The sequence below is a fragment of the Heloderma suspectum genome, chromosome 16 (assembly GCF_057233095.1).
Source record: "Heloderma suspectum isolate Gila_16-S chromosome 16, 16-S_ref, whole genome shotgun sequence".
Classification (NCBI taxonomy): Eukaryota; Metazoa; Chordata; class Lepidosauria; order Squamata; family Helodermatidae; genus Heloderma; species Heloderma suspectum.
This window is the reverse complement of record NC_139473.1, coordinates 16,413,657-16,427,960: the sequence shown is the minus strand read 5'-3', so window position 1 is coordinate 16,427,960 and position 14,304 is coordinate 16,413,657. Positions and strand designations below refer to the sequence as shown.

Sequence of the window (14,304 nt, the reverse complement as noted above, 5' to 3'; positions counted from 1 at the left end):
GGGGAGAGAACGAGGGGCTGGCGGACAACTCCTTCGCCGGCTCCCACCAATCTCACGTTCTTCCCTCCTTGCAAGGAACAGAGAACTTGTAGTTGCTCATGGCCTGTCAAGCCTGCCTGGTGGCCTTCCGTGAAAGGAAAGAGGCCATGCAGGCCTGACAGACGGGCCAGTCAGCTCCTGCCAATCCCACGTTCTTCCCTCCTCGCAAGGAGGGCAGAATGTGCAGTTGGCAGGTGGTGACAGGGACGCCGGAGGCCACCACTCTGGCACACAATCGTGTCTCACTATGAAGGCGGGCACCGCACAGCTCCGTGGGGTGCTCGCCAGGCTGTCTAGAAGCTCGCACAGCGTCGTGAGTAGGGGTGGGCGGCAGCAGGAGCGACTCAGTGAGCACCTGATGAAGCTGGGTGCGGGTGAGTCCGTCCACCCTTGGTAGGAGTCATCCCTGACCTAAATCCCTTGTGCACGCCCAGGGCCGCCCAAGACATTGTGCTGCCTGAGGCACAGCAGCACACGGGCTCTACACCCACCCAAGGTGCATACTACCCAAAGCCAGCCATGTTATTTAGATTCAGAACATCCCATAAGCACCTCTCCCCATCTCCATATTGTAGAAACACAATAGCCACCAAGGGAATAACTAACGATCTGCTGCCCTTTTACAACACCCAAAACCTGCTGCCTCACTCTGCCTCATGCTAGGGCCGGCCCTGTGCACCCCCTGCCCCGCCCCGATCTCCTTCCCAAAGCCTGGACTCACCGAGGTTTCCTGAGTCTTGCCATTATAGCGGACTCTGACAAAGGGATCGGAGGCGCCATTCCGATCTTTGCGAGCCAAATCCCTGCAGGGCGGAGGGGAAAGGAGGGATGAGAAGTAAGGAAAATTCCCTTGGCGTGTGAGCAGGAGTCAGTGTGATGTGACAGATTGGGGGCGGGGGGAGAGGCTCAGCTTCAGGTCCTTGCTTGGCTACAAAATCAACCTAGCTGACCTTGCACGAGTGTTTGCAAGGATGGGATCCAGTCGCCAGGAATCTATCAGCCTCGCAACTGTTACCAGCAAGGACATAATTTTTATTTGCCCAGCTGTCTACCTGCACTTGTGTTGGCCATTTGCCACCTAAAATAAGGGCAGGGGGAGTTTTCTGTTCACAAATAGTTTGAATTTAAGGGGAAATTAAGAATACAGGAAGAGCCCTGCTCCACAAGACCAGACGTCCACTGAATCCAACCTATTGTTTCCCACAGCGGCCAACCGGATGCTTTTGGGAAACCCGTAAGTATGATGTGGTATTCATGGTATTCATACCCATAAGTATGACATGGTATACATGGTATTCATGACGTGGTACTCATCAGGTATCCAACCTGATGCTTCTGGGAAACCCGTAAGTATGACGTGGTATTCACAGCCACGTGGTATTCATACCTCACAGAGTTGGGACTTCAGAGGTCATCTAATCCACATCCCCAACGATGCGAGAAATCCGCAGCAACAGCATTCCTGGTAGGTGGCCATCCGGCCGCTGCTTAAAACCTCTAACCAAGGAGAGTCCACCACCTTCTGAGGCAACTTCTTTCACTGTCAGACAGCCCATACCATCAGGACGTTCTTCCTAACGTTTAGTCTAAATCTCCTTTCTTGAACCCTTTGGTTCGGGTCCTGCCCTCCCGATGTTTTGGACTGCAACCCATCAGCTCCAGCTGGCACAGCCATGATGGGAGTTGTAGTCCAACAGCACGTGCAGGGTCACAGTTTCCCTGCTCCTGCCCTGGAGCAACAGAAAACGAAGTCGCACTGTCGTCTATGTGACCGACCTTCAGATATTGGCAGGTGGCTCTCCTCTCGCCTCGGAATGGTCTCTTCTTCAGGCGAAACATTCCTAACTGATTCAGCCTTTCCTCAGAGAAGTTGGTGTCCAGCTTGGTCACCCCCCTCTGGACACGTTCAGAGTAAGCCCACTTTACACACCGAGGTTCAATTCAACTATTATGGCCAATAGGTGTTCATCTGTCTCTCGTTCTTTCGGGAGTTCGTCTAAACCCACATTCAAGTGCTCTACAGGGGCGGCCAGCCCCACATCTGATGGAAGTGAGTTCCATATAATTAATTAATTAATTAATTAATTATTCTGTCTAAACAAGCACAGGATTGCACCCCTACAGAATGTCTGCATGATGTGGAGAAAGTGGGCAGAGACCTTTCTCCCTGGTCCATAACACCAGGTTGTGTGACCATAAACACCAGCGTTTATGGTCATGGAAAGAAATTGATCAGCAGTAGATTCAAGATAGATAAAAGGAAGTCCACGTTCACGCAGCTGTGCCAGCTGGAGCTGATGGGTTGCAGTCCAAAGCATAAAGCAGGAGTATGTATAAAAAGATGCTGGATTTATTCATCCTATTTTATTTTTATTTATGTATCCCACTCTTCCTCATTAAAATGCACTCAAAGTAACATACAATAAAAACATTAACACAAATACTAACATCCATTATCAAGAAAATAAAACACCACCACCACCACAAACAGAGCAGTAAAACAGCATAACTGCACAGTCAGTAGAGGGAAGCTATTACTCAAATGCCTGCCCAAATAGAAATGTCTTTACAACACATCTAAAAACTGAAAAGGAGGCAGTCTATCGATTGCTGCCAGCCTGGAGGATAATTTGTAACTATATTGGTGCTGCCACCGAGAAGGCCCTACATCCCTGGTACCTGTCAATAAGATTTCTGATAGTGACAGGCCACAGAGTAGGGCATCTGAAAACAATCAAAGTATGGGCAAGTTTGTATTTGTCAAAGCTGGTGCATAAGGCAACCTGGCCCCAGGCTGTTAGAGAATTTAGAAAGTTTAATAAGTGCATCCTGCAACAAAATGTTGCAGTATATCCTTACTTCCTAATGGGAATGCTTCTATTCTAGGTTCCAGGCAGACAACAAGCACAGCATTCAATTCCCCAAGTTTTCTATTTTTCTTCTATAATAGACACTCAAGATCATGTGGTTGTCTGGGGCGTTTCTTTTGTGCCCCCTTGGGTTTTTAAAAAATGTGGCTCTGTGAACCTCAAGATTCCCCCGTGCATGGCAGTACTGCCCTCTTCTTTCTTAGTGGCTACATTCTGTATAATTTGTCAGCATGACAAATGCTGACAATAATTTGTCAATAATTTGACAAATTATTTTTGTCAGTATAATTTGTCAGCATGACAAACCACCTGAGTTTGCTGTTAGAAGAAGTTATACCATTACTTTAAACCGAGCCTGGAAATGAATAGGTAACCAATACAGTTGGCACAAGATTGGAGTAATACTTTCTGAACTCTTTACAAGATAGCCCCAGGTAATGTATACAGAAAGTAATTGAGGTCAGGTCCAATTTCTCTAAGCAAGGCTGCAGCCTGCAAACCAGACTAAACTGGTAGAAAACTCAGTTAGCTATCAATGTCACCTGAGTATCCAGGGTCAACAGTAGGTCTAGGAGTAACCCCACCCCAACTTGCATACTTGGACCTTCAAGGGGGACTGAAATCCCAGCTAGAACAGGTTGTATGGATCTCCTGACGTCATAGTTGTTGTTAAGATGATCACAGGGCTGGAGCAACTCCCCTATGAGGGAAGGTTACAACAGCTGGGATGGTTTAGACTGGAAAAAAGGAAGGTAAGGGGAAACACGATAGAGGTGTACAAAATTACGCATGGAACGGAGAATGTGGAGAGGGAGACATTTTTCTCCCTCTCTCAAAATATTCGAGCCCGGGGTCATCCCATGAAGCTGATGGGTGGGAGATTCAGGACAGATCAAAGGAAGGGCATCTTCACACAGTGTGTAGTTAAGCCACGGAATTTGCTACCACAAGACGTAGTGATGGCCACCAACTTGGACGGCTTTAAAAGGGGGGTAGTCAAATTCCTGCAGGAGAAGGCTATCAATGGCTACTAGACCTGATGGCTATGTGCTACCTCCAGTACCAGAGGCAGTGAACCTATGCACACCAGTTGCTGGGGAACATGGGTGGGAGGGTGCTGTTGTGCTCATGTCCTGCTTCTGGGTTACCGGTCGACAGCTGGTTGGCCACTGTGTGAACAGATTGTTGGGCTAGATGGACCTTTGGTCTGATCCAGCAGGGCTCTTCTTATGTTCTTAAGATAACGGCTTATCAAACATCCCAGGCCAAATTTGTTTCATCAAAATGAACAGGGGTCCAGTTTCAGTTTTCAGTGACTGATGATGAGGTTGTTTTGTTTGGCCTTAACATAGTAGAGAATGGTGGCTCCGATGCCCGTGGGGAGGTGAATCCACTCCGGGTTTTAGTCAGAACTCTAAAGGAGCTCTCCAAGGTGCAAAGCAGAGCACCTTGGAGAGCTCCTTTAGAGTTCCAACTGGTTCTGACTGAAATCTGGCGCGGATTCACCACCCCACTGACATCGGAGCCACCACCCTCTCCTGCCTTAACACATATTTTCCATCTCATATGTTTTTCTAAAATAATGTTTTGATTCTTTTGCAGTTAAAAAAGTGTCTTCGTTTTAGATTTCCTGTAAGCTTACACCCCATCCACCCACATCCACCCGTCCCTGTTCACACACATACCCATTTACCCAGGTTGCATGCTGCAGCCCTTTCTCAGCACACAGCATAGAAATGCAGCAAGTTACCCATGGAGGAAGAGCGAGTTCTTCCACTCCCCGCAGCGGGACTCTGCAGCCATGCCCCCTCTGCCCCAGCCATGCCCCCCCTGCCCTGTTGCCCTGCTGTTCCCCACAGATCAGCCGAGTAGCGAGCGATGCCACCTCTCCTGCAGTCAACCCCAGGATCTCTCTCCTCCACCCCCACCAGCTGAGGGGCAACAGCAGTCGTTTCTGCACCTGCAACATGGAGGCTTGCAAGAGTGGCAGCCTTCACCACCCACCGACCTCCCTCTCCACAGGTGGAGGGGGATATCTGGTCTGTCCTCTTGCTTCAGACTCGATAGAATTGTAGCCTACTGCAAAAAAGGCCTAGTGCATTTTCCTCCATCGCAACTTGCGATTTTAACAAGCTGAATCCTGCCCCCCGAAACTTTCCAAGAGCACACAAATGGAACTTTGTTGCTCCGTTTCATTGTCTCCACCGCTGCCCCCACCACCACTCCCGGGGCTCACCCTGTAAGCCCATTTCCGCCCCAATAACATAGATTTACAAAACAGAAGGAGAGACCCTACATGTGGCGAGACTCGGGAAATTCTATCCACGCCAATGAGCAAAATGTGGGTATTTTTAGGACTGAGGTTCAGAAGAAAGAGTGCGAACCAAGAATAAACAAAGGTGAAGCTTCTCCAAATGGCACATGGCGTCACAGCCTCCGTCACACCGTCCGCCACTTGGCTTTGGAATTGCTTCCCCACAGCTATACACACATGGTCATTTTTCAGTTCCATCAAAAGGATGATTTTTTAAAAAAAAATCCTTCTGGCATATTCTCTTCCCCTGCTCCCCAGGGGTGCCGTCTTCAGCATTCAGACAGAAACTCACTAACCAGAGAGATTGCTTTTCATCTCAACATTATTTTCTTCAATGGTGGGTTTGGGTTTTATTTTAATGAAAGGATATGGGGTGTTTATTTCCTGCAGAGACTTGGTAGATATTGAGAGACAGGAAAGGAAGGAAATTAGAAAAGTGTATTGCCTTGTAATGCAGCTCTGACTCATAACACCAGAACCTTTTCTTGCATAAAGTAAGGGGCAAGATCACACACTTGAGCTCCCGATTACACCCTTGATAGTCTGGACAGAAACTTGTCTTCTTGTTCTTACCCCTGAAGATGGAGAACATCAAGAGCCTTTGGGCTAGTGTTCATGTTGCTAGGGTAGCCAACTTTTGTTAACATATATGGCCCTCTCATGCTAGTTATGCAAACATCTGATTGGTTTCCCCCCCACCCCCATTCTGAACAGAACAGAGAGAGGAGTAGAGGCATTTGTAATATAAGGTTTTACCTTTATATTACAAACCCAACCGAAGCCTCTAAACCAGGGTGCCGAATTTAAATCTCTTTCTGCCAATAACTAAACATTAGAAGAGACATTTCAACCTTTTAGAATGGCAAAAAAATGCATGAAAGCCAGGGCACCACCAAACGATGAATTACGAGGTGGTTACAGGCAACACTCTCTCTGGCTTTCTTTTTATCCTGAGATTGAGATTGCTTCTTTTCACGGAAGTTTGTGGGCTCGTTACATGATGCCGTGACCCTCCAGAGCGTCTCCTGCACTAAATGCCCTGTATTCCATTTTTAAATAGATCGCAGATAATGAGCTATCAAATTACCCCGTTGTGTTCCGCTTGCGTTCCCTCCATGAAAAGAGGAAAAGTGGCAAGAAGAGGAGTGAGATCAGTGAAAGATAATGGAAGACTCGGATACGGGGGAGTAGGATGGGAAAAGGGGAGGAGGAGAAGGAAGCATGTGAAAAAGCGAGTCGTTGTGAACCTGCATTTAAAATGGAAGCAGAAAGCCCCGTTTTAAATGCAGGATTTTAGGTTCAAATGCGCTATCTAATAGTAATCCTTACAACGGTCCTGCAAGGTAAGTATTGCAGGACCCCCTATTATCCCCCCCGTATGGGGGAAAACTGTGGCCGAGAGAAAATGGTTTTGCCAAGGCCACCTTGTCAGTTCACGGAGAGGTGAGATTTAAACCTGAGACTTTCTGCTTCGCCACTTGGTCTCCACCATGACATGATACCAGCTCAACAGTACAATAACTTACAGGAAGCACTTTGAACACTGAAAAGCGCTGCACATGATACATTAACATAACTGATAAGCTAGATGGATGGTTGATGTGACCCAGCATGGCTGTTTCTTTGTTCTTAAGTGATTTAGCATCTTCTTTTAAAGGTACAGTACAGCTTCTTCCTTGCCGTCAACCAATCCCCGGTGATTAAGGGCACATGTAATTAGAGAGGCAGGGCAGGCTCAGAACGTTCCCTGATGAAGGGCTTGGTTGATCCTCTAGGTCTGGTTGGAAGCGAAAGGCCAGGAACAAGAGAGCTTAGGGACTGCAAGGGAGTTGTGACTCACTGAGAGGAGTGAAGGGGAAGGGAGGGGGAGATTTTGCGCCACTTCTCAGCCACTCAACCTGCATGGCACCCTGGCTCAGATGACTCTATGCAAGTTATAACGGGGTAGTTTGTGAAGCAACCAGCAAGACTCTTTTAAAATCAATTAAAATGGCAAACAACCCCCTACTTTTCGATCCCAAAAGTCAGATAAGGCCATAGCTTTGCTGAAGCTAGGTTTCATCAGCGCCTGGATGGAACACTGCGTGGGAACACCCATGTATTTATTTATTTTATTTAAAACATTTATATCCTGCCCTATATCATTGGGATCTCAGGGCGGCGTACAGATAAAATCAATTTAGACAGTATAGAACAATACATAATTTAAACAGCTAAGGCTGCAATCTTATGCATGTTTAGACAGAGAAAACTCCTCCGACTCCCAGCATTCCCCAGCCAGCATTGGCTGGGGAATGCTGGGAACTGTAGGAGTTTTCTCTGTCTAAACATGCATAGGATTGCAGCCTAAAAACATATTAAACCATTAAGCAAGCTAATACCAATTTAAAACCTAAAACAATAAAACAGTTGAAACAGTGTGCTATTGTTGAACAGTGTTCCCTACATGCTTTAGGGAATGCATTTAGCCCTCAAAGGCTTTGATAAAAAGCCATGTTTTTACTTGGTGCTGAAATGAAACCAATGAATGAGGCAATTGGGCCTCCAAGGGGAGGGCATTCCACAACTGGGCTGCCACAGCAGAGAAGGCCCTCTCCCACGTCCCGCCATAGTGTCTGTCTCGCACTGGTGGGACGCAGAGGAGGGCCCCTTCAACACATCTCAGTCCTCAGGCAGGCATATATAGGGGGAGGCGCTCCCTCAAATATTGAGGTCCCAAGCCACTTACGGCTTTAAATGTCATCACCAGCACACGTACATTACCTTGACTTTCATGATGGAAGAAAAATGGATTAAAAAGAAAACAAGTACTCCTACAGGATCCCAGTCCTTAGCAAGCTACAGACTTGAGTTGAAATTTTACACTAATTTTGAAACTGGCAGGAGGCCACCACTTTTTCTTTTCATTTTTAAAAATAGCTTTCTGACATTTGTCTTCGAGAGGTTTTGTGTTTCAACAAAAAAGCTTAAATTCTAAACTCTTGTGGATGACATTTAAGGCAGTAATGTTAAGTATTAACTTGTTGCATTCAACATCTTGGGTTCACTCCCACCCACGTCTTCTCCCAAGATCCCTATATGTCACAGTCTCCATAAGTGAAATTGTTGAAAATATGTACATAAACTAAATTAAGAACAGAATAAAATGTTATCCCCACCCCCAGAAGTTATAGAACTGCCTTCCCCAACCTGGTGTCCTCCAGATGTAAGACTACCGTTCCCAGCATCCTCCAGGTAGTAAGGGCACCAGGTTGGGGAAGAGTGATACAGACCTATTGAGACAAGAATCCCTCCCCCAGAGACAACCCTTCAAACACAAATAGCAGAGACTTGAATAACAGAGAACCTCCATGTTCAGAGAACGTCTACCTCCATATTGCCAATCTGATTTGCTTTCGTGGCCTGCTTGTGGGCTTTCCGGAAGCATCTGCCTGACCACTGTTGGAGACAGGACACTGGGCTAGATGAACCTTCGGCCTGATCAGGGGGGTACTTCTTAAAGAATTCAACAGAGAGCTTTTCTACATGAGGCATTTGTTGTGCACTCATCATTCTCTACTCATGGTTGTTTACAGTTTCTTTAGACAACATAGTGACCCTCCAGCACTTTCAGCAAGATTTTTTTAAAGGGAAAATGGGGTATTATTTCTGATGTCAAAAGAAAGCACGATTTCCTCTTGTGTGTTTGTGCAGTTCCACCACACCACAGTGCCACCTAGAGATTATGTAGCAGAAAAGCAGGAAAGGAAACGCTCCTCATGTAGAGCTCAGATCTCAATTCGAAACGAAACCGAAAGTAGATACAGCGGATTAACAGACTTGTGTAGAAAAGCCCAGAGTGTCAAAGATCATCTAAGCTCAGCCTTCCAGAAGCTGGTATCCTCCTGACGTTTTGGACTACAACTCCCAGCATTCCTGGGAGTTGTAGTCCAAAACATCAGGAGGATTCCAGGAGGGCTGATCTAGCTGAACCAGTTTCACTTCACTTTCTTCATCCCTTTTGGCCCTGTCTCGTTTCTCCACTTCTTCTCTGCCCTCCTTTTCTGATCAAAGTTGTCTCCTTGCAGCCTCACCTCTCTGGCTCCCGCACAGTCCAGACTTACCTGGCATCAAACACGGTGCAGCGCAGCTTCCTCGCGGCCCCGCTGCCGACAATCTCGATCTGGAGATGGATTTCCCCCTGCACTTCTTCATCCGGGTCAATTTCGGTGAGGTTCAGCCAGCCACTGTAGCCTGGGAACCAAAACAGGGAGAGAAAGAGTGAGATTTTCAAGACGGGAATGAGTGTGGCTTACCCTGCAGGGACAGAAAAAGGTCAAACACGATGACGACCATCAAACGCTTTCCTGACATTTTATTCTGACTCACTGTGAAACTGAATCCTCAGCTCTCAGAATCTCTTTCTATCGGCAGCAAATGAGCCGTTTCTCGGCTTTCTGGTGTCCCATTTTCCCCCTCCTCCCTCCCAATCCCTTCTCCTTCAGTATCATGTCTTTTAGATTGTAAGCCTGAGGGGGAGGGACCGTCTCACTATTAATCTTTGTAAGCTGCTCAGGGGCTGAAGAGCGGGGTAAAAATACTGCAAATAAATAAAAAGGTGAAAGGTGTCCCCAGCCAGTCGTGTCCGACTCTAGGGTGCGGTGCTCATCCCCGTTTCTAAGCCGAAGAGCTAGCGCTGTCCGAAGACGCTTCCGTGGCCATGTGGCCGGCAGGACTGAACACCGAGGTGCACGGAACGCTGCTACCTTTCCCGCCGAGGCGGTACCTATTTATCTACTTGCAATTTCTTGCTTTCGAACTGCTAGGTGGGCAGGAGCTGGGACTGAAGACGGGAGCGCACTCCGCCACGCGGCACTCGGGTCTCGAACTGCTGTCCTGCCGACCTTCCGGTCTGCAGTTCAGTGGCAGCAAATGAGCCGTTTCTCAGCTTTCTGGTGTCCCGTTTTCCCCCTCCTCCCTCCCAATCCCTTTTCCTTTAGTATCATGTCTTTTAGATTGTAAGCCTGAGGGGGAGGGACCGTCTCACTATTAATCTTTGTAAGCTGCTCAGGGGCTGAAGAGCGGGGTAAAAATACTGCAAATAAATAAGTCAATATTTATTGAAACAAGCCAATATGTGTACTGAGGAGTTCCTGGCTCTAATCTCGCCCAAACCAGAATGAACTAGGAGGCTAGGCTATACACGATCTCTCTCTCTCTCTCGAGCTGTGGGGTGCTAACATGTGAGCTACAGGTGTGAAGCATGTGCTATTGTCTATGCGTCTGCACTGATGTGCATGCGCTCTTGAGACAAGTGGCAGTTCTACTCCAACACCTCTAGAGGGCACCAGGTTGGAGAAAAATTGCCCTAGGGCCTAAAATGGACTATTTCTCTGCTCTAGCCTGCTACACTCTGTGGTTTCTCAGGGGGAAACCATAGATATGGAGGGCTGGAGTGTCTTTTCATTCTTGAGGGAGAAACCATAGAATACACCGGCTAGAATGGCGAAGGACACTCTAGCCCTCTGTGCTCTGTGGTCTCTCTCAAGGGTCTTACATGGAGCAGAGGGACTAGACCTCTCCTCTCTGAGCAGGGAGAAGAAAGCCCACCCCTTCTTTAGCTGTTAAGGGCAGGGGTGGGCTACTCTTGGCCCTCTAGGGGTTTTCGCCTACAGCTCCCATCAGCCTTAGCTAACATGGCCAATCATGAGGGATCATGGGAGTTGAAGGCCAAAGCATCTGGAGGGTCACAAGCTGCCCACTGCTATGCTAAAGCATATGCTGAATGGCTAATAGCAGATTGCTTAGGAAGCTGCTTTACACCCAGGGCTGCCTAGAGGGGAGGGGGCATATGGGGCAATTTGCCCCGGGCCCTCTGACCCAACTCCGGCGCATACTGTTTGCCCCAGCCCTGCCCCAATGCTCAGGAAAGGTTCCTCCTGTGCAAGCACCGGGTCATTACTGACCCCTAGAGGGGCGCCGCTTGCGCTGGCATTTTCATGGCAGACTGTAGCGGGGTTGATGCAACGAATATGGACTTGAGCACGCTCCGGGAGACAGTGCAGGACAGGAAGGCCTGGTGTGCTACGGTCCATGGGGTCACGAAGAGTCGGACACGAGTGAACGACTGAACAACAACAATAGCGGGGTGGTTTGCCATTGCCTTCCCCCATTGCTCAACAGAGCCCCAAACATGTGTGGGTCCTTGTAGGGGGCAGCGGCAGTCCCCCAACATCCCATTTACCCCAGGCCCCATAAGTTCTCAGGCCACACAAAAAGGCACTCTTTGTACTTCGGGAGGAACTGTAGCTCAGTGGTAGAGCCCTGCTTACACAGGTCAGACTTTTAAATCGACACCGGACATGCTATTGCAGACTGAATGAAAATGGCCCACAGCGGGAATTTAAGAGCCTTCAGTGAAATATAACAACAGAAGGGCTCACAAAAGGCAGACCTGGGTATGAGGATTCGGATGTCACAAATGTGTCCCTGTTTTTCTCTGTGAAATGGCAGAGCACACCTTGTCACCTTGGGAGGAATAATCTGCCTGCTGGCAAAGTTGCTGGAGTAGTGCAAAGGTATACAGTGTGGCGATGTTGCACACACATTCAGCTTATTAATCCATTTTTCAGACAGGACTTGAACCCGGGCCTCAAGCCACAAAAACCAACCGCTACCTTTGAGCCTGCGAAGAGCTGTAAATCTTGGGGAAACACACCCAAGAACTGCTTCTAGCAGAGAAGGGGAGAGATTACTCAGAAACAATCCCCCCACCTACCCAACACACACACACACACACACACCCCTCAAGGATGAGTCACTGTGCCTCCAAGACATCCCCCTACTCCTTGAGTAAGCAAGACACGTCCTCTCTTTGCTCCTGGCAGCCAGATAAGGACGAAGGACTGTGTAGGGGGATACTACAGGGAGGGCATCTTTCCTGCCCTTCCCTCCCCAAACCAGTTCTTTCGTCTGGCCCAGATCCATGTTAAAATGCAGAGAATGGTGAGCCTAGGACTGAGGGGGAGAACAGTTGGACCATGAATTTTGCATGGGTTAAAAAACAAAAAACAAAAAAGGGATTCAGCAGGGGAGCCTCTTTCTTGCTTTCCTCCCCTCCCAGTTCCCTCCACAGACTGTGTTTGGAGTAAGTTATGCAAATCAGGAATATCTGCATCTCTGCCGTTCGTCAGCACACTCAGTTTTGGTTTGGATTTTTGAGCAACGAAGGTGACAGAGAGCAGAGGACATGGGGAGAACACGCCCATCGCCAGGCTCAAGCTATTGCGCCATGTTAGAGAGGAACTCTTCATATAGCCAAAAGTACTCTCCGGAAACAATGTTGTTGTTGTTCAGTCGTTCAGTCGTGTCCGACTCTTCGTGACCCCATGGACCACAGCATGCCAGGCCTTCCTGTCCTGCGCTCTCTCCCGGAGCGTGCTCAAATTCATATTCATTGCATCGGTGATGCTATCTAGCCATCTCACCCTCTGCCGTCCCCTTCTCCTTTTGCCTTCAGTCTTTCCCAGCATCAGGGTCTTTTCCAGGGAGTTTTCTCTTCGCATTAGGTGGCCAAAATATTTGAGCTTCAGCTTCAGTATCTGTCCTTCCAATGAGCAGTCGGGGTTGATTTCCTTTAGGATTGAAACGATGGATGACCTCAAAGTCACAGCAGTGAAAGCAATGGCTTTCTGGGAATGGTGCGAATGAAAGGGGGAGGCGATGCGGCCTTGGCTATTGGAACTGAGTCGATGTTGGGTGAGATCCGCTTCAAAATCAGCGGGGGGGGGGGGAGTTGGTAGTCAAGCAAGAATCAGTGAAGGCTGGTGGCTCTGATGTTAATGGGGCCGTAAATCTGCTCTGGGTCTTGCCCCCAAAACAGGTTCAGCACCTTGTATAGCTTCTTTAGAGTTCTGACTGCTTCTGACCGAAGGCCAGAGCAGATTCACTGCCCCATGGACCTTGGAGCCACCAGCCTCCACTGGCAAGAATTACGTTTTTGATTATTTATTTGTTTGTTTGTTTATTATGCCCTGCCTTTCTACACAAAAGCAACAAGATGGCTTACACAAAATCAAAGTACAAGGTAAGAGAGAAATACAATCTAAAGAGAAAAGCAAACAAAATCAGCAACAGGGTTGTTGTTGTTTTAAAAAAAAAACACACAACACACCCAGCAGATCACACAGTAAAAAGACTGGAAGCCATCGCTGGGATCGGATGCTTCTTCCCACCTGTGGATCAGACTTCTTCTGCCAGACTTAGCCCCTATGCACGTGAATAAAATATATACAACCGGCCACTGATTTTAGGTACCTGGAAAGTACGCAGCCTCCAGATCCTGGTTTAAAACAGAAAAAACACACACCCTAATTTCCACATCTGATCCATTTAGGTCACAATCCTATGTATGTTCAGACAGAAAAAAGTCCTACAACCCCCAGCATTCCCCAGCCAGCATGGCTGGCTGGGGAATGCTGGGAGTTGTAGGACTTTTATCTGCTTAACCATGCATAGGATTGCACCCTAACTCACTCAAAATGTTTTAAAGTCTCTCCTGACTGAGGGGCTAATCTCACCTTTGGGATGGTCAGTCAACAGGCTTTGGGTGATGCAAACTTTCCCAATTACGTCATCTCGGCTGATATGAGGAAGAAAAACACAAATACAAAGCAAGATAAAAACATATCTTCGATGGTACAAGTCACAAGTGACATATAGCACAGTAAAACCAACTTGTTGGAGGGGTTGCAATAAGACAGGAACGTATTTTCACATGTGGTGGGAGTGTGCAATATTGGGGAAAAAATGGATTTGGGTTTTTAACGAGTGTAGCAAAATACCAAACCTCCAAAATATCCTGCAATGCAAAAACAGCTTTGCTCTCTGTCTTTCACACAAGGACCTTGCACAAAAGGAAGTGTTAACATTCCTGTTTTCTGCAGCTAGAGAGGTTGTGGCTAAATCTTGAGAAACAAATGCAAACTCAGCCGACTCCTAATTTGCTTATATGTGTCCATCTCCCTTGCAGAAAAGTTAAACAACTCAGGACAGCAGACAATGTTTTTTGAATTCTGGGACTACTTTATCAGCTTTGGCAAC

General features: G+C 47.7%; 1 protein-coding gene across 1 annotated transcript in view; it reads right to left on the bottom strand.

The window, feature by feature from the left end:
* The window catches only part of LOC146334991 (ras GTPase-activating protein 4-like), a 92,599-nt gene that overhangs the window by 29,634 nt on the left and 48,661 nt on the right, over window positions 1–14,304 (bottom strand). Inside the window, exons 4-6 of the mRNA XM_084823387.1 lie at window positions 13,782–13,843; window positions 9,327–9,456; window positions 761–842 (exon numbers count right to left, since the gene is read on the bottom strand). Of these exons, the coding sequence (XP_084679513.1) occupies window positions 761–842; window positions 9,327–9,456; window positions 13,782–13,843 (274 nt within the window). The remainder of the gene's footprint in view (window positions 1–760; window positions 843–9,326; window positions 9,457–13,781; window positions 13,844–14,304) is intronic.